At 42.3% G+C, this 21,518-nt stretch overlaps 1 protein-coding gene across 2 annotated transcripts in view; it reads right to left on the minus strand.

Annotated features, from left to right (window-relative positions):
* ACVR1B (activin A receptor type 1B) overlaps nucleotides 1–20,579 on the minus strand; it is a 41,676-nt gene extending 21,097 nt beyond the window's left edge. Inside the window, exon 1 of one of the 2 annotated variants that reach the window (XM_061615217.1) lies at nucleotides 20,265–20,579. In XM_061615217.1, coding sequence (XP_061471201.1) covers nucleotides 20,265–20,364 — 100 coding nt within the window. In that variant the 5' untranslated portion in view covers nucleotides 20,365–20,579. Of the gene's footprint in view, nucleotides 1–20,241 lie in introns of both variants that reach the window. The other variant, XM_061615218.1, reaches the window with a different exon arrangement.
* Between the last annotated feature and the right edge of the window lie 939 nt (nucleotides 20,580–21,518).

Below are 21,518 nucleotides of genomic sequence, written 5' to 3' on the forward strand. Positions count from 1 at the left end.
AACCTGATTTACTGATTTCAGGGGGTGGAGGGATTTTTGAAGAAAGGACATACATAGAATGAATTACAACCCCTCTACTCTACAACTCTTCACAAATCTTCCCACCTTGCACTCATTGTATCTCAGCAAATGCAAGTTTGAGAACACCTATTCACCAAGAATGCACAAAATTCCATCCTAAATCTCGAAGATATACAATACCATTTGTTTTCTACGAGGCAATAGCCACTTGCTATGCTGTGGGATAAAGACTGCATTCTACTCTTTATTCAAACATAAACAGTTGCCAATTTTCACATCTCAAGCCTCCAAGCAGAAATTGTTCCTCTCTCAAGGTGCCTGGAAAAAAAATGCAGCCAAATCCCCAAACAGCAAGGATGAATTTAATAATGTCAAGGAGAAGGGTGGGTGCACTTAATAAGCATACCATCTAACAACTGTCATCAGATCCTGTTTCCCCAGGGGAATAAAGAGCATGTACATACCTGTTGTACAGAGTTCAAGGCAAAGTTAGAAGCAACTTTAAAAAAGAAAAGTTTGCGATTAACTATTTCCTACTCTTAACAAAAAAACCCAACCCTCCTCTAAACCTTATAAAGACGTTTTCACACTGTCAGGTCAGTTCAGAATTGCTTCACAGGCCATGAAGACATTTGACCACCTAAGCAGGATCAGGGCCAGGTCAAACCTTGAAGGTTCTAAGGAAATATCCAAGATGCTGTAGGAAGCAATGATGAGTAGGCAGACACTCCCTTCTATCAGCACGGTAGCAAAAGCTCTAGCATAGCACTGGACTGGCTTGCAAGAGAAATATTTAAGGTCTGGTACTGGCCAAATACCAATCTTGTAATTACATTAAGGTCTCGTATATTCCTTGCAGTTTCAACTGGATACGGCTTTCTTAGTTTCCTCCTCAAACTGGACCATAAAGCGACAGGCTACTTGTTGCATTACAAGGTAAGAAGATCCCACTAACTATGATTTTGACTTGGGCTAAGAGTTATATGAGGTAAGCTGTTAAGAAGAGCCAGTTATAAAATAACAGAAGAAGTTAAAAATAAAGTTTTCCTCTCAAGAGTAGTTCACAAGAGATAAACATAGATTAGTTCTTCAGCCTTGCTGTCTGGCACAGGCAGATATCCTTTCTATTTTGGGACTGGAAAAAGGAAATTGAAGACAAAAAGACTTCACTGTTCCAAAATGAAGAGAGATCCTATGCATTAAACATTTTGAGAGGGAGACCTCATTTTAATATGAAAATTCAGACAACTCAACTAAGGTTTAGATTGTGATGGTCTTTCGGTAATCATTTTTTGGCAGCCAGCTGTGTTGCATCCTCAAAAGCTCACTGAGCATATGAACACCTAGAGATAACACAGCAGGCACTTCCCCTCCCAAGTTTAGTTAAGGGAAGAGTGCACTGCCTTTACATAGTCATTAAGTGATTGATTCCATCAACAAATGAAAATCTGTGAACAGATTCTCTTTGGTTTAGTTCAAGCCTGGGACAAGATTAAATTGAAGTGATAAGAAATAACAGCAACATTTTCTGGTTTCCTCTTCCTGGGCTTCCAGCAAGTGCAGATACAACATAAAATGTCAAGCTGTGGTGTGGGTGGGGGTGAAGCCCTAAGGAGAAGAAGTTAAATATAGCTTCCTTCCTTTGGAATAGACATTTACTAAAGAAACAAACAAATACTGATAAAAATGGCATAAAAGCTGCCATTAAGGATAATTTCATTTGGTTTATTTCTCCTTTTGACTATATATTCAGTCAAATCCATGTTACTACTTAGTGGTTAAGGTGTTGGACTACGACCAGGGAGACCAGAGTTTAAATCCCCACACAGCCATGAAGCTCACTGGGTGACCTTGGGCCAGTCACTGCCTCTCAGCCTCAGAGGAAGGCAATGGTAAACCCCCTCTGAATACCGCTTACCATGAAAACCCTATTCATAGGGTCGCCATAAGTCGGGATCGACTTGAAGGCAGTACATTTACATTTACTTAAACACCTTAAAATGACTAAAACAGGCTTTAGGAGACCAGCCAGTGCATGGAAACAAGCAATTGTTTTAAAGTTAAATTGGGATTGTCAATATCAAATTTTTCTATTTTAAGAATTCAACCACTGGGATTCTGCTTGTATTATCTCCTCACAAGGAGGCAAACATGTAATCATCCCATTTTATATATCCAATAACCACGGGAAGGAGTTTTAAGCCAAGGCATTAATTTGTCCATCATTCCTTCCATGTTATCAGTACACTACTAAACTTGTAGCAATTCCTGACCAGTATCTGCTTGATGGGCTAATCCCTTTCACAGTGGTCGCTCTGCTTGGCATACTAAATAGACGATACAAATATGTCCTGTTCTTTACCACAAACGTCTAGACCATCATGCTAAATAAGTACAGCACTCTGAATACCCATTGGCTGGAGCTGCTGATTTTTTTAGTTCATGTTATATGCATGAATGGACCAAAACAGCTGTCCATGGCGAGCAAGCATTTGATTTTAGGCATATTTTACACCTTGCCTATAATAACTGCTTTACTGTTAACTGCATATGAGGCCTAATTTGAAGTCTTTTCAATCTGTATTTCACTTGTGTTGTTCACTCCAGCACCTGTGTGGGCCCAGCACTCTCTACTAGAAACTGTACTAGGTTGGAGAGGGAAATGTTAGTTTTTCATGTTACTGTAGAAAAAAAAGCATGTGAAAAGAAAAACCACAAATTAAAAACTGCAAGTCAGTTATGCGCCATGGTAGCTGATTTTTCCTATTTTTCTGCATGTATGATAGGGCCACCTGATAATTAGTAATATCGCAAAGTTTTAGAAGTTATCTGGGAGACTGAAATCCAAACAAACCTCAGACGCATAGTTTCTTGTCCCAGAGCTACACAAAGGTTGTCAGACATAGGAAAGAGACAGTACCAATGAGGAACAGGAGCACTGGACAGAGCAGAGAACATCTCAGGTCAAGGATGGGAAACCACAAATTGCCCTCTCTGCAGGGCTGCCCAACTGTCAGTCATCTGATTAAATACAACATCGGGTGAATCTGATCCTACTGGAAAGCAGCAGGGATTGCATTTGGTACTGAATTTAAACAGCACCAAATGCAAATCCTGCTACAAAGGAATAATCAGGAATGCACTCTAAGCCATACACTCCCGACTGTTCGTTGGCAGCTGCTGCTTTACCTATTCTGCACCTGATGTCATATGATGTGGTCACAAAAAATGGCCTTGTGGGTCAAATTAGGTGGCCTGGAGGGCCTAATTTGGCCTGGAGGTTTCCGATCCCTGTCTTAGAAACATTGAAGGCCAGGAATGAGATATTTTGGAACAAACTGCAAAAATGTGAAGCTCATCTCCCACTCATCTTGGACTGGGATTGTTTTCTACCATACAGAGGATGGAGGAATGAACATGAAACCCCTTTAAAAGTTCAAGGTCCTGGTTTTGGTGTATCAAGCCCTATACAGCTTGGGACCAGGATACCTGAAAGACCATACCCAGTCAATCACTATGCTCTGCAGCTGAGGGCCTCCTGCAGATACCATCTTATCAAGGAGGTCCATTCCGCACAACATAGGAAGTGGACCTTCAGTGTTATGGCACCTACCCTTTGGAATTCTCTCCCCTTAAATATTAGACAGGCACCATCTGTTTTCTTTTCGGCGCCTACTGAAGATCTTCCTCTTTCAACAAGCCTTTTAAGTAGAGCCCTTATCCCAGTCTGCGTCTGTGTTGGAATTCCTTTTTAATATGTTTTTAAAGATTTTTTAAAAAGATGTTTTGTTTTAATATGTTTTTAAGGATGTTTTGTTGTAATATATTTTAAAGTCTGTTTTTATGATGTTTTAGAGTGTTTTTAGTGCTTTTGTTTGCCGCCCTGGGCCCCTACTGGGAGGAAGGGCAGGATATAAATCAAATACTTAAGTAAATTAATAAATAAATAGAATCTGTTGTTTGAAACAACTACTTCACGCTGCATCACATAAAGGTTTGGCCCACATGTAAACCATGGGAATCAAACAGTGCACTAAGATCAGGATACCCTCTAGCCCAAATATAATGCAATTTTCTTACATACGCTTTTGATTTTATTTCCCTGCTGAAGTGCCCACTATGATAAGATTACCTAGTAGGAAAAGGGCTTCCAAGTCCTTTATATTTCTCATAAACAAAAATTTACCCCAACCTGCTTGCCTAAGCATACTTTTATTAAGTCACTTGTTGTCCATCAATGCCACTGAACCAACTCTCTTCCAGTTTACAAAAGCTTCTTGGCCAGAAGTAGAGTTGCCAGTGTTTAGTGCAAGTGTACTGGAGTAGCTTTAAAAGGTTTTCTATGATCCCTCTTCAACATGCTGTAAGGCTGGGACCAGATAGCAGCTTACCTTATAAGTGGTTTAATGTGTGGAAATGGGGAGTAAATGTTCCTCAGATAAGAAGTACCAACTAGAACAGGGATTTGTGTTACAGTCCATATTTTGGAATAGCTTGCCTTGGGATTTTTGGTTGCCCTACTCTTTATTCTGTATTGTTTATACTGTTTGTTTTGATCTCAAATTGTATTTGGTTTAATCTGTATTTTCGTTCTTTGAAATCACTTTGGGACCTTTGGTGAAAAGCAGTCTAAAAATCTCATAAATAACATAAAATGTAGCAATTTGGACAAAAAACCCATCACTGTTATTGGCACAGTCTGTGTGTCATGCTGAATAAGGGCAACTGACACTTAGGGAGGAAACAGAGTCAGATCATTACTGGACAATGCTTGTAACTTCCGTATGTAGGATTTGTAAATGCTACAGATTTTTCCTTATTTCCTAAAAAAAAGTCCAAAATAGTTTGCAATCAATTAAAAAATCCAATCATATTTATAGAAAACTAAAAACAAAATAAGAACTAAACAGCAGGCACTCTGCAATCTGAAAAGTCATTTTAGAAACATCTGCATCTGATCTACCAGAATGCTCCTGGGCTATACATAGCCAGAGATGATAATATCTCTGCAGAGCTGAAGAGAATACATTCCCTGCCACTGGCAAAAAGACCTAGCTCAAATGTTAGGTCAGGCAGCAACCCAGATGGACACCTGTGTTATAAAGGCATGTCTAATATTTAATAGAAACTATTTTCTGTAAGAGGCTGCACCCCTGCCTCCTAGGCAGAACATCATGATAAGAGGAAACCCAGTCTGGCCCCTTCAAACGGCCAGGAAAGAAGAAGCTGCTCCAGTGCTAGTTTTCCTCTCCCCTTTCTATTCCATTTTCCTTTTCTTTTGTGTCTTTTCAGCTGTGAGCCTGAGGGCAGGGATTGTCTTGTCTGTATGGGTCTCAGAAAACTTCAGGCATTTTGTAAGTGTTAAAATAATAATAATAATTGCTGCTGTTGTTCAAATTGGCAGTGAGATATTATGAAATCCTTGCTTGCCTGGAACACCTTGTACTGGCAACTCGAATGAGCCACAGTGACAATGCAGCCCTGCTTGTCAAAGTTGGTGCTTTTACATGAAAGAGGTATGTCAGTCTTAGCCCCTTCAGGGCAGAAGGAAACTTAGGGGAAGCCAGCAAAAACCTGATTTAGAAAGCAACTTGTGCAGTTCTAGCACTTCAAGTTCTGACTAGTGACAGGGGAAACAATCTTCTCATGACAATAAAAGCAAAAGAAAACTGAGTACTATTACAATTATTTCACCTTGGAGAATGTTCAGAATCCAACTGGTACTTAAGAGGCCAGTACAAGTTCTTTTCACAGAATGATTCAGAGGGCAACTGGGAATGTTTGGGCAAGCCTAATAAAAGAAATAACTGAACAAAAGCAAAATGCAGACCATACTTTTGTAGCAGTTAAATGGGAAGTAGGACAGAGATATCATTGATAAAGTAAAACATATAGTCTGCTTAACTAAAAGAAAAATCGCTGGATTGGACACAATAAAGTTCATGTGATCAAGATCTTTTATCCACAGTTCTGATAAAATGTCTAAAGATGCACTGGAAGAAAGGTGTAACGCAAGCTTGTTGTGAATTATATTTGGCATGCCTGTATCTGACATTCTGCTCCTAGTCAGACCCAACCCCAAAAGAAGCTGTTTAAACAAGCCTAACAAAGCTTCAGAGCCTCCGAATGAAACTTTATTCTTGCTCAAGAGATCTATCCAGTATGCATTCCTGCTGAAGTGAAATGACACTCATTTCATCAGATACCAAACATATCTCTTGCTAAGACACAAGATGATGAAGACCCAGCTCAACTTTGCTTCTCTCATTACCCCCCTCCCCGGCAACTGGACACTATATTTCAGCACTGCCACAAAGCAGGGTTTAGAACAAATACAGACATCTTCAAACCCCCAACTCAGTTCACAGTAAGCTTTTCAAAATTAAAAGCAATTTGGTAAATTTATAAGCCACCCTTTGGTAGAAAATTACCAGGGATGCATATAGTTTTAAAATAGTAAAGCAGAAGTACAATAAGATTCGGTATAAAATATTAGAACAACAAATCAACAACAGCCAACAGAAAGAAACGACAGAATGGCTAAAACTCCCCCCCCAAAAAATAAAAAGGAATGCCTAGGCAAACTATTATATTTTATTTGGAGTATATACACCCTGATTTATGGCTGGTATTAGATTAGCATCTCTGGGGAATGCATTCCAAATATGAGGCACCATACGTGGGGAAAAAAACCTTATTCCTGGTAACCACCAATATAGCTTCAAATGGCAGGGAGGATGGGAGGACTTCTCCAGCATCTCCTCACAGGATAGGTGGTGATCTTTAGGTACCCAAATCCAAAGCTCTCTTAACACCGTTCTGAATGGCAGACTACAAATTGAGCTGAAGGCTCAAACTGTGAGTGGGGACATGGGCACACATGCACTCCCCACACCAAATGTCCCTGGGTGCATGTCTAATGGTAAGGTGTTCTGTTGAACATGCTTAGGAATCTCTCTGCAGTGGGAAACCCTGATAATACAGGGTTCCTAATCACAGAGAGTTTTCTAAGCATATTCAGCAGTATGCACTTAGAAATCCCCTTCAGACCTTCATACTAAAAAACACCCATGCACCCAGGGACACTGAGAGCAGGGCCTGCATGTGTGCCCTGTCCCTGCCTGCAGTGTGAGCCTTCATATGTTGACGCAAATGTCTGAACGTGACTTCCATGTCAAAAAATATGCTGTAACTCTGCTTCTCTCCAAATTTAGAAAGTGGCACCATTCCTTGTGCTAGCAGGATTGCTAGGAGTGAAGAGGTAAGATTAGTTTTTCTCACAAGGTACAAACATATATATACACACACTAAATAACATAAATAGCAGTATATAAATACAACCTTAAAACAACCCGTAGTAAAATAGCTAGCATAGTCCAGTAAGATCATATAGTATCATCAGAATAAATCAGCATCTCAAATTTCTGCATAAGTTTCAAAGGCCACTTAAAAACATCTGTCTGATCTTCAGTTGGAAGAGTTCCACAAATGCAGGGCCACCACTTTCCTAACCTGGTTGTTCTCAGAGGTGGGCATATAAGCAGGGCCTGAAAAGCAAAGGGTGGTATCAGTGAAGACTATTCTTCATGTAACCTGGTCTTTAAAGACTTTAAAGCCTGACACCTGCTTTTTAAATTGGAACTCAATGGCAACTAGAGCACCTGATACAGTATAGGTGTAATATTTTCTGACTGCTTGGAACCAACCATGAGAACTGAAGTTTAGGGCAGAAGCTGTGAGAATGCACGACAACTGCAATGCTTAATTGTTTTCAGAAGAGATCCTGTAACAATGGGATGCCACATCAATCATCTAGCTATGGTCAAATACTCCATGAACCCAAGATTCCCCCCCATTCGTGTGTGTATCTGTGGCCTACCTTCTATTGCATCACAGTGTCATCTGATAGCCAAAGAAAGAATTAGGGTTCTTTGCTTTGAGCTTTGCAGGAGTCAGGCTACCCACAGAAACAAAACATTTCTTTTTAGATTAGATACCCCTGCTTTCCTCCTCTCTCTGCAGAACCTCTGTGCTCACCCCTTCCTTGCAATTAGCCTTATGTGACTGCATTAGCTGTACTGTGTAGAGCAAGGAAACATACCTTGTTGTGTAGTAACCTCTTCAGATGCTGTAACTGCAGGCATCTCCACCAGTATAACGTTTTTAGTTTTATACAATTTCTGTGAAATATCAGTTTGTTTCATATTTTTGTTACTATAGGTATATACTTCTATACACTTGCCTCTTGGTATTAAGACAATGCCTGAAATAAAGTTTCAATTCAAAATTCAATTGTCAGATGACCAAGGATTAATATCATGTCAGTCAACATGTATTTGTTCTGTTAAAAACCCATGGAAGGCCAGGTTAAATGTAGTCCATCTAGCTTTTGTAGAGCACTCTCAAAGCAGTCTATGATCAAGCCCCGCAAATCCTGCTGAAGTTAGAGCTAGAGTAAGCATCAGTTTGTTCATTCCCATATGCTGCAAAGCCAAATCAAGCAAACAGATGAACACTGACCAACTAAAGAATACACTTTGGATCTTTGCTCCCTTACACCACTCTGGTCTAGAGAGGTAGTTCTAGAGGATGACAGTTTGGCTTTTGCCACGGCTCCAAAACCAGCAGAGGGCCCAGTGCTACCATCTGCACTTTGCAGAGAGTATCCCCAGAGATCACATACAGCCTAAGAGAATTCTCAGTTTGTATGTCCCACCTCTCCTGGGTTAAGGGAGCTGAACCCGAGGGCATCCAAAATCCTGCAACCAGGACTGCTGAGTTGCAGAATGGTAAAAAAAAGTATATTCAAGAAAGATTTGCAGAGTTCAATAGCACCGTGAAGTAATGCCAGAAACAACACTGTGCTGCTTTCACCACCAAAACAAGACAATGAATCCACTGCAGAACCAAGGCTGATAAAAATTAATGGTTTAAATTTAAAACCAAACCCATCTCTCTCTCCCTCCCTCCCTCTCCATCTCTCTCGGCTTTGCCTCTAAGTGCAAAGGTAGAGGTTAACGAATACAGAATTTTGGGAGATGGCGCAAATCTGAACAAGGAGGAGACCACTGAAGTGGTAATCCTAATCCAGTTCTTAACAGCAGTAGCCTCTTCTGCAGATGTAGAGAGATTTTTTTCTTCCTTTGGAATTCATTCTAAATTGAGAAATAAGTTGGGAAATGAAAAAGCAGGAAAGCTTGTGTTTCTTTTCCAGACAATCAAAGGTGAAGAAGACTGAGTTAACTGTACCACCCAATATTTTAAGTTTCTCATGTTGACTTGGTTGAAATAGACTACATTTTATTTTTTAAATAACTTTACATTGATCTGAAAACTGAAATAGTTAACCATTCAAAAATCCATGTGCATGTTTTGTTAATGTTGTTGTTTGTTGAAGAAGAAAACTAACCAGAAGAATAAACAAGGTGGTGCTTAGGGAACATTACTCGGCACCCTGGACTCTCCAGTATGGGGTTCCGCAGGGGTCAGTTCTGTCCCCCATGCTGTTCAACATCTACATGAAACCGTTGGGTGCGGTCATCTGGAGCTTTGGAGTGTGCTACCATCAGTATGCTGATGACGCGCAGCTCTATTTCTCCTTTTCATCTTCTTCAGGTGAGGCTGTCAATGTGCTGAACCGGTGCCTGGCTGCAACAATGGACTGGATGAGGGCTAATAAACTGAGGGTCAATCCAGACAAGACTGAGATGCTGCTAGTGGGTGGTTCTTCTGACCGGATGGTGGATGTCCAACCTGTCCTGGATGGGGTTGCACTCCCCCTGAAGGAGCAGGTTCATAGCTTGGGGGTTCTCCTAGAACGGAAACAGCCTTGGTCGCTCTGATAGATGATATGCGGAGGGCATTGGATAGGGGTGAATACACCTTCCTTGTCCTCCTGGACCTCTCAGCGGCTTTCGATACCGTTGACCACGGTATCCTTTTAAACCGCCTAGAGGGATTAGGAATAGGAGGCACTGTCCTGCAGTGGTTCCGTTCCTATCTCTCGGATAGGCAGCAACGGGTGGCATTGGGAGATGAGGTTTCAGACCCTTGGCCTCTTCATTGTGGAGTGCCACAGGGTGGCACTCTCCCATGCTATTCAACATCTATGTGAAACCGCTGGGAGCAATCATCAGGAGTTTTGGGTTGCAGTGCCATCAGTACGCAGATGACACTCAGCTCTATCTCTCCTTTAAGTCCTCACCGGAGTTGGCTGTGAATACCACGTCCAAGTGCCTAGAATCCGTAAGTGGATGGATGGGAGAGAATAGGCTGAAGCTAAACCCCGACAAGACTGAGGTATTACTTGTGGGAGATAAAAGGAAGTTAGGAATTACTGACCTGATGCTTGATGGGGTAAGTTTACCCCTGAAGGACCAGGTCCGCAGTCTTGGGGTCATACTTGACTCCCAGCTGTCCATGGAGGCTCAGATTACAGCAGTGAGCCGGGCAGCTTGGTATCAATTACATCTGATACGGAGACTGCGTCCCTATCTTCCTGTTCACCTGCTCCCTCAGGTGATACATGCCCTGGTCTCCTCTCGCTTAGACTACTGCAATGCGCTCTACGTGGGGTTACCCTTGAAAACGGTCCGGAAATTACAGCTGGTACAGAACGCGGCGGCACGCTTGATTACGCATAGCCGTCGCTGGGATCATATCACCCCAGTGTTATTAGATCTTCACTGGCTACCAGTTGTCTACTGGGCCCAATTCAAGGTGTTGGTGTTGACCTTTAAAACCCTATACGGTTTCGGCCCAGTATATCTGAAGGAACGCCTCCAGAATCACCGATTGTGCCGCCTGACGAGATCAGCCTCGCAAGACCTTCTCTCGGTCCCACCGGTGAGAACAGCTAGGCTGGTGCGGACCAGAGAGAGGGCATTCTCTGTTGTGGCCCCCACCCTCTGGAACTCTCTCCCTTTCGATCTCAGACATGCTCCCTCCCTGTCCAGCTATCGCCGAGCCTTGAAGACCTGGCTGTTCAGGCAGGCCTACAAGATTGGGACAGATTAATTTATGTTCTGAATTAATGAATGGTTTTTTAGCTTAAAATTTGATTATGTTGATCTATATGTATTGTTTTTATTCTTGTTGTTCGTCGCCTAGAGTGTCCCTAACCCGGACAGATAGGCGCCTGAAAAATAAAATTTATTATTATTTATTATTATCTCTGTCATTTGAGGCTCAGGTAGCCTCGGTGGCACGGAGTGCCTTCTACCAACTTTGGTTGGTGGCCCAACTACGTCCCTATCTGGACAGGAATAACCTGGCTTCAGTTGTCCATGCTCTGGTAACCTCTAAATTAGATTACTGCAATGCACTCTACGTGGGGCTGCCTTTGAAGACGGTTCGGAAACTGCAGCTTGTGCAAAATGCAGCGGCCAGATTGGTAACAGGGACCAGACAGTCCGAACATATAAAACCGATTCTGGCCCGCTTGCATTGACTGCCTGTATGTTTCCAAGCTCAATTCAAGGTGCTGGTTTTGACCTATAAAGCCTTACACGGCTTGGGACCACAATACCTGATGGAATGCCTCTCCCGATATGAACCCACCCGTACACTACATTCAAGATCAAAGGCCCTCCTCCGGGTGCCTACTCCAAGGGAAGCTTGGAGGGTGGCAACAAGGGAGAGGGCCTTCTCAGTGGTGGCCCCCAAATTATGGAACGATTTGTCTGACGAGGTGCGCCTGGCACCAACACTTATCTTTTCGGCGCCAGGTCAAGACTTTCCTCTTCTCCCAGGCATTTCAGCATGTGTTTTAAATTGTTTTTATATTGTTTTACATTTTAAAATTGTGTTTTAAATTGTTTTAAAATATGTGTTTTAAATTGTATATTTGTTTTAATGTTTCTGATTGCTGTAAACTGCCCAGAGAGCTTCGGCTATGGGGCGGTATACAAGTGCAATAATATATATATATATATATATATATATATATATATATATTAGTATAACTGAAAAGCCTTTTTGGTGATGGTGATTCTGGCATATCATGACAAAAATATTGTGATTAGAATAATGGAATAAGAGAGAAGGTGCCTATAAGGCCATTGAGTCCAACCCTCTGCTCAGTGCAGGAATCCTACTCAAAGTATTCCCGACAGGTGGCTGTCCAGCTGCCACTTAAATGTCTCCAGTGTTGGAGAGTCCACTATCTCCCCAGATAATTGGTTCCATTGTCATACCACTCTAACAGTTAGAAGGTTTTTCTTGATGTTCAGCTGAAATCTGGCTTCCTGCAACTTGAGCCCATTATTCCGTGTCCTGCACTCTGGGATGATCGAGAAGAGATCCCGGCCCACCTCTACGTGACAACCTTTCAAGTACTTGGAAGACTGTGATCACATCTCCCCTCAGTCTTCTCTTCTCCAGGCTAAACATGCCCAGTTCTTTCAGTCTCTCCTCATAGGGCTTTGTTCCCAGTCCCCTGATCATCTTCTCTGCCCTTCTCTAAACCTGTTCCAGTTTGTCTGCATCCTTCTTAAAAGTGCGGTGTCCAGAACTGGCCGCCATACTCAAGATGAGGCCTAACCAGTGACGAATAGAGGGGAACTAATACTTCATGCAATTTGGAAACTATATTTCTGTTAATGCAGCCTAAAATAGCATTTGGCTTTTTTGCAGCCACATGCCATTGCTGGCTCATATGCAGCTTGTGATCAACAACAATTCCAAGTTCCTTCTTGCATGTAATATTGCTGAGCCAAGGATCTCCCATCTTATAACTGTGCACTTAATTTCTTTTTCCTAAGTAAAGAACTTTGCACTCATCCCAGTTAAATTTCATTCTGTTGTTTTCAGCTCAAAGCTCTAGCTTTTCAAGATCCCTTTGAATTTTGCTTCTGTCCTCCAGGGTATTAACTATCCCTCCCAATTTTGTATCATCTGCAAATTTGATATGCTTTCCCTGCACCTCTTTATCCAAGTCATTAATAAAAATGTTGAAGAGCACTGGGCCCAGGACTGAGCTTTGCGGTATCCCGCTCATTACCTCCCCCCAATTTGAGAAGCAACCATTGATAAGCCCTCTTTGAGTACGATTCTGTAGCCAACTGTGGATCCACCTGATGGTTGTTCCTACCAGTGCACATTCAGCTAGCTTGCTAATCAGAGTATCACAGGACACTTTGTCAAAAGCTTTGCTGAAGTCGAGATATACTATGTCCACAGCATTCCCACAGTCAGCCAGGGAGGTTAGTGGATCAAAACATGAGATAAGATTAGTTTGGCAGGATTTGTTCTTAATAAATCCATGTTGGCTTCTAGTAATCACTATATTGTTTTCAAGGTGCTTACACACTGAGCACTTTATAATCTGCTCCAGTGTTTTCCCAGGGATTGATGTTAGGCTGACTAGTCTGTAGTTCCCAGGTTCTTCCTTTTTGAAGACAGGGACAACATTAGCCCTCCTCCAGTCATCTCAACATCTTAATTGAACAGTTGCAGCCTGTTCATCTCCTGAACGACTTCACAAGTTCATTCTACTTTAGTACTAAAGCAACCAATTTATCATCCCATATTTGATGAAAATTCATCTGAAAACAATTGAGAACAATTGCTTAGCACCTTCTAATGAAACCCACATCTCTTAATATGTATTAAGGTTATATTAAACAATAATATGCTTCTACTAAAAATGATGATTAAATAGAATCTTCCTAACAAGTAATTTAAACTTTAATTTAAATAATTAAAACTGAATCGTTCAGGGAAGTGGTTTAAATCATGATTTAAATCATGACTTAAATCAATTTGATTTAAATAAAATCAACCCTGTGCAGAACTAAAACCATTCCCACATGTTTACAAAGTCCTAAAACTTATTCACCCCTTATCATCCTAAGAATAATCTTTACAAGCTTTTTTTCTTTTGGAAAGTCAAAGGCAATCTAATTATGAATTAGATTTATGAATGCAAGATGCATTCTTTTTTGTCCCAGCATTGTGATCCTCCTGCAAAGACTATGGGACAAATTACTTGTCATGCAGAGTTCTATGAAACTGTCTCCTCACTTCATTTTTTAAATGAAAAACAGTCATTGGCTCTAAAATCAGGAGATGAGAAAAGGTGGGTGGATGGGTCCTCCATATTTTCCCCAGTTGAGGAAAGGCAGTAGCAAGTGATGAAAGGCTTAAGCATCCCTTCCCACTGATCCTTCCTTCCTCTGTTTGCATTTGCAAGGGAATTTAAGCAACGTGTAATGTGGCCCGAATACTTTATTTCAACTACTACAACTCTTTAACATCCCTTACCACTTGCTTCCTAAATTCTGCTAAATGACACCGTTTTAATATTTGCATCCACTTAATTTTAATCTGTCCTGGAAAGTTTTTTCCCCATGAAATTATTTTTGGAACAATAGAATAATTTGCTAGAAAATCAATTCAACATCTCCTCTAGCAACTATCCCTGAACAGGAAGCAATACCTGTATTGAGTAGAAGATTAAAGGAATGGGAGAGAATATTCTATCCAATAACGGCAGTAGAGAGGCTGGCCCTGGAGAAGACAATAGCTTATAAAGACAAGCAAGTTCTTTCACTTCATCATGGGCTCCTAGTGAGAGGAAGGGTGGCATATAAATTTAATTTTAAAAATGTTTAAAATTACAACTTATGTCCATTATTGGTTTATGGATGCTCTCCTCCTTCAAGTAGTAAACACCTTTCTAAAAACCTATTTCAATTTGGAAAGATGTCCAAATTCACATTGGCTCCATAGTACTACAAGCTTATTCATAAAAGGTCAATTCAGTAAGAACAGGTATGGCAATCAAGATTAGTTCTGAGGGTTTGATTCCAATAATTAAACACAATACACAATATTGGTTTTAAGGGGCCTTGGGCTGCTAATTCTCTACTTTCATTTGTTTATGTTATGCCCTCACTGTTAAGTGATAGATCTTCTTAGAGAAATTATCTCCTGATTGACTGCACTTCTGGAAAGCAAGAGCAGAGAATCACTCTAGATCAGTGTTTCCCAAACTTTTTTTATTTTTTTGTTGCTGGTCTACAGGTCCCATAATTCCTGACCATTGGCCATGCTGGCTGGGGCTGATGGGAGTTGTAGTCCAGCAACAAAAAAACCCAAAAGTTTGGGAAACACTGCTCTAGATAATATACTCCATAGTGGAGGAAGAAATAATCTTACTCACTGACACCCTTTTAAGTTTGTCTGCTGATCTGACCATAGGGCTAAAGTTTTACTTGAGGCCATTCACAAGAGCAGTTTCCCCAACACCACAGTAGGATCCCGCTTTTCGGAATTCTGCTTCTCGGCATTCAGCTAATACAGCGGTTTTCAATGATATCCATGTTCATTATGTTCTAATCCTTCCCTTCCCGAAATCTGTGCTGGGTTAACCCCAACCCCCAACATTATCATTTTTTTTTAAAGCGGAGGGGGAGATCACACCTCCTCCCTATTTTTTCCACAGGAACCTTTCCTTAGACCTGAAGTCCCACACCCCGCCGCTTGAGGAAAGCCTCCATGTTGAATCATAGAATAGTAGAGCTGGAAGGGGCCTATAAGGCCACTGAGTCCAACCCCCTGCTCAATGCAGGAATTGACCAGCTGGCTCCTGCCTCGGCGTTGTGCCATGTGTCCCACCGGTCCGTCTCGCCCACCCTTCGGGGTTGGGGGAAGGAGGGCTGTGGGCATGCGTCAGGACTGAGGGAGAGACGGTCGCTGACTGGGTGGGATGATGTGAGCAGTGGAGTGGGGACAGGGTGGGAAAACCACAAGCAGGAAGGACAGAGGGGGAATGGGCCCCTCCGTGACAAGTGGCACGGCCCGCCGGCGATGGCGGTGCCGCATCCACCGACAAGCAGGAAGCAGCTGGGTTCCCCCCACGGGACTGGCAGGGCTTGTGCAGTGCGGCCTGCAGGCAATTGTGTTCCATTGCCCCAGCCCCAGGGCCAGGGCAAGCAGACGCGACCAGCTAGTGCTCGCGGGGGCTTCTCACCGAGGTCTCATTGCCATTCCTCGACGGATGCGGGGAGGGCCCAGCCTCCACCCACGCCCCCCTCCGGCACACTGGGCTGCATGGAGGGAAACTTTGGAGGCCCAAAGGGGACGGCGGAGGCCGCGGCCGTCTCTTCCTTGACACGTCCCCCCTGGCGTGGGGGACCCGACATCTGGCCAGGGCTGGGGCAGGACACTGCATGCACGCCTTGTGCGCGGGGTGTGTGTCAGACACTCATTTCCCTCTGACCCAGGGTCTGGGTACCTGATGCCCTCCAGGGCAGCGGTTCAAAGACTCAAGCAGCATCGTATGTTCTACTTTTTTGTGATTTTTGCTTTTTGGCAGGGGTCATATGAGTGAGGCCCTACTGTATTCAGAATGTGACATCAAACTCCACTGCCAAAACCAAAAGGAACTGGCCAAGATGTTTAAAAAGAAGTTCAAGAATGCTTTTTTGGACAGTGATTCAATTCCCAGTTAAGCGGTATCTTTCTTGGAAAGTAATAAACTATAAATTATATTGTATTCAGAACTAATCTGAGCTGACTAAACCCATGTTCTAAGAAATATCAGCAATAAAATCAACCAGTTTATCCACATAGCTCTTTTACATTAAGGAACAGCTAGGGTTTGAACATGGGGCTTTATTAATTATACAGGACACTGCACGTTCAAAAGTGGTGGAAACATCAATCTGAATTGTGTTTCATACAGAACAATCAGGAGGCTATTTTGCATCTTACAAATACATATACTGCACAATAGAAAGCTACTGAAAACGGACCTAATTAGCAAGGCACAGAAAGTATGTCATGGCTGCTTAAACAGACACCAATTAAGCTTCACACAGTTCATGCTGTTTACTATTAGCCTTTTAAAAGGCATTCACCCACCCACTCCTTTATCCTGCAACTTGACAAAATTGGTTCCTTGTACACACCTATTCACAAACATCAATCTTTATTTGCCCATTTTCCTTTGCCCATTCAAACATGCTGCGCACACACTTCACCAAGAAATACTGTTAATAAAAACATACATATGGCATTTGCTGGAAACAGTGGCCACCTACAAAAACAAAGTATCAAAGACTAGGGAAGTCAATTTCCCTATTCTTGTTTATTTTTTCAACAGACATAAAATTTAAGGAAATCAGTATGAACTTTTCAGAGCGCTATGAAGCATGATGTCGATGGACAGGCTCAGTCAGTCTTCAATGGGCTTCACATACAAAACTTATCTACCCTCTAATGATTTCATATTTAATAACTAGAGAAACACCCACTAGCTCTTCTGAAATCTAGTTTCACCTTCTGCTGGAGATTTGTTTAAAACTGATCTGAACAACTCAAAGTTGGAACTACTTGTCTAAAGGCATATTCAAATTGAGAAATAAAGTTCTCACTTTAAAAGGTAACTAGATTATCTGCCAACTATGACCAAAGGAGATGTAGGATTAAAAAGGCCAAAACATCATATTAGTTTTTCCCCCACCTACAAGAGGCAAGATTATTACTGCCAATTCCTCTGGAATTTTCTTTGTGAGTTACTATCGTGCAGCTAGAATATCCAAGCATTCACACTTTGTATGTTCTCATAATTTTCCACAAGTTTTTCCTCAAAGCAAAAATCTTAGCTAGCTAAATAAAATGACTGAGAAGACACAAATGAGATGGGCAGCCCAATCCTATGCATGTTTATTCAGGACTGGTAAGCTTACTGCAAAGGTGCACTGAGTTCAATAGGACCAACACCAAACTGTGCATAGGATTGCAGCATTAGAGTGAAATCATAAGCATATTATTTATTGATTTTTAATCATCTATTTTTGGTATTTTTGATGTTGCCATTTTCTGCTGTTCTTATGGCTTTATTGTTTAGATGTTTTTGTTTGGGGATTTTTAAATTTTGTTTTTTTTTTATTGTGAGCAAGAAATTGTTAGTTGATTTGTTATTTTTATTCAGCAACAACAACAACACTTTTTAGGCATAAGCCCCATGAAGGTTGGTGGTACTGACTTACAAACTACTTCAGGGTTGGGTTGTGAAGCTGAGGTCCTAAACATGTTCAGATTGTAGTACAAGTGTCTTGCTCATTCTTTTAAAGGACATTACAGATCTCATAATGAATTTTTAAAAGAACTGCTTCTCTCCTCTTTACTGGAGTATAATGTGAACCTTTGCAGTGGATCCTTTTAATTTAAGGGAAAGTGTTTCAAGTGTCATTGACTCCAATGCTAAAAAGCAAATGTCCATTTATCAGAAAAAGAAGCAGGCCTTTAGATAAGTCTGATGGGAACTCCAGATAACACAATTCCTTCAAAGCTGCGTTATTTCCAATGGTAAACAATCAGCCTTCAGAAACAAAGGCAATAATTCCCTTAATAATAAAAACAGATTATCCACACAGCTTTGGACATCATCATTCAGGAATGCAATACGGTCCTATTTCAGTCTCTGCAAACATATATCAGAGACATCAACCTGTCCCCCAACACTGTTTGTTGAACTTTTCTACATCCTCCTTCAAATAACCTATTGCATACTTTTATCTCTACTAGAATAAGCTCAACTCTGCAAATGCCCTGTTGAATAATCTTGCTAACCTCCAAATTCAAAATTTTTGTGTAATGGAATGGGACATTGCCAAACTCTATCTTCTCTCTTCCAAGAAATTAGTCTTTATAGAATCTCTCCCCACATCAACTTTCTAGCAAAAGAAACCATCTGGATGCTTGTGTTTCTTATTCACAGTAGAATTCTTGTACACAGCAGGTTTTCTGGAAGTGCCAAGGGGAAAATGGACAATGGTATCCAGGCTGACTTTTGACAAACAGTAAACTGACTGGTTGAGTAGCTTGATGCATTTATTTATTTGGTATATCTCTCATCCAGGCACTGACCCAAACCTGGTTAGACTCTGCTAAGTGGCTACCTCATGAGCTCTCATACCTGGGATGTTCAGAGCACAAGAAAGATCAATAATGAGGGAAGCTTGAGAAGTGGTCAACTTACTACAAGTTGACTGGTGATCTGGCCACGTATGAAGAATCATTCAGACAGCCAGTTTGCCATGTGGCAGAAATCACTCAGGTTGAATTCAACCAGATTTCAACATGCCAAAATAGGGCTGCCTTTTCATGGTTGCATGCTGACCAGCCATTATTATTGAACAAACCTTTAGGTTGCCTTACGAAGCACCTACATAATCAGACTAGTTGTCTAGTGTGGTTCTGTGGCTTGCCCTGTCTGATCAAAAGCTTTGTTAATATACAAAATGTTCTCAAGGGCGATGCCCCAATCCTCCCTTTGCAACACATTAACACACAGGTCTGCAAATAAGGAACTGGTTTTTGACTGGCTCCTTTTTTGATGATGTCTTTGTTAAGACAGCAAGGGGAAATCTGGAGTCATAGCGCTTGACAACACTTTATTGTGAAACAAAAGATCAAGTCAATTGGAAACAGGCTACGTGGGGTGAAATGAGTATCAAACCATGCCTCTTTTTAGAAAGTTAACATTCCTTTTTGAGTTTTATATATTTGTTGACACAATTAATAATGGTAATGTCATCCTATCAATTAAAACATACTTTTAAAATTATTAGTCACCAAATCTGATATGCATAAATTCATAGAAGCAATGAGCCTTATAGGCATTGTATTTATGTGACCTCTATCACCCAACACGAAAGGCATCACAGTTCCACATGGCCACCCCTCCCCTTCAAAGAAATAAAAGGGGTCCTCTGGTCCTCCATTGTCTCCCTCGATGAATCTGTCGCCAGGATTATCAGAATAATCCCTTTAAAAGAAAAGGCAGGTTCAACACCCCACCCCGACAACACACATCCGCCATTCCTTCCCAATCCCCTGCATGCACCTCGCAACCAAAGAACACACAACCTCTGTAACCCTCTCCCAAGCCACGGCGCCTCTTCAGCAAGGAGCCCCGTAACACACACACCCCCGCCGGGGAGAGACCGACAACCCCTCATAAAATCTTACCGAGAGGTTGAACTCAAGTCTCCCTGGCTGATTTCTCTTTTCTCTCCCTCGTACATACAGTACACACACACACCCATTTCCCTTAAGGAGGAAGTGTGCCTCTTCACACACGATACCCCACCACCTAAGGAAAGCCTCCCTGATCCCCCCGCCCGGGAGGCTCCCCAATATTGCACGCCCCACCCCGAGCTGAAGCAGCCGCCGCCATGTTGGGTAAGGTCCTGCTTCCTTGTCACCTACCCCTCCTTCTCCCGCTGGCTCACCTTGAGCCCCCCGGTGGCCCCCGAACACCAGCACCAGCAGCGCCAGCCCAACGGGCTGCGGGAAGAGACGGGAAGCACCACGAGCCGAACCCCCCGCCATGGTAACGGCCTCGCGGCTGCGACCAACGGCAGCAGCCTCGTTTTCGCCCTAACTCGCGCGGTGATCGGACGATACGGCAGGAGCAACAACGACGGCGCGAGACAAATCAGACACAAGAGGAGCGCCCGAGCGAGACCTACAGGGAAAGCACCAGCCCCGCTTAAAGGGGAGGAGGCTCTTGGCCTTAAAGGAGAGGGATTAGTAGGAGGAAATTGTCCCCCGGCAGTAAATCAGTGACAGACAAAGGAGAGCGCATTCGCGCGCGCGTCCCGAGAAAAAGGCGGGGTTTCGTTGTGTTTGTATGCGTGATCATGTGGGTGCCTACACTACAGGTTGTCACTTTGTATGCAATGCACGGAGCCGAGGGCGAGCGCACAGCAGAGTATTCTTTGTTGCTATGGCGAGAGAGAATGCGAGGGGTATATTGTGTGTGTGTGTGTCCTTGATGAGCATAGGGGTTGTGCGAGCGACTTACATACATGCACATGTGTGATGCATGTGCAGTAAAAACTGAGATAATTCGCTCACCCAAAAGGATAGCGTGGATCACAGGCAGACTGTAAACGCAAGCTGGTGTCTTTGTCTCTGTTGGTACCTGCGTGTTCATCTTTTGCAGAATAACCTGGTGGCTTGCATATGTGAATTAGCCATCTGTGTAACATGACAAGTAGAATTTACATATTACCTCAAGCACAAGGCTTTTTAGTGGCCTCAGTTCACACATTCAGTTACCAATCTTAAGGGCCTGATACACAGATGTATGTGCATCACTGGATTTTTTCATACTTCATACTCATCAATTTTGACTGGCAGCAGAATGTATGAACTGCCTTTATTGAAAAGCACTGTGCAAGAGGTTACAGGAGGTGACATGAAAGCTCTGCCTGTGATATTTCATCATACATGCAAGTCACCACTTGACATATCAGTGGTGATCATGTGTAAAGAGGTGGTGATGATGATGCCTGTGTGAACAAGGCCACCGTGCATGTTAATCAAGGACAGGAAAATCCAGTGATATACATGAATGTGTGTGAACCTGGCCTTTCTATTTAGCAAGCAGGTTTTCACTTAAGTTTCAGCATGTGCATTTCTCATATTTGTTACAGAATATAATTGCATCAGCTGGATGGTGCTGTTTTGCCTCATATGCG

The sequence above is a fragment of the Rhineura floridana genome, chromosome 3, assembly GCF_030035675.1.
Source record: "Rhineura floridana isolate rRhiFlo1 chromosome 3, rRhiFlo1.hap2, whole genome shotgun sequence".
Lineage (NCBI taxonomy): Eukaryota > Metazoa > Chordata > Lepidosauria > Squamata > Rhineuridae > Rhineura > Rhineura floridana.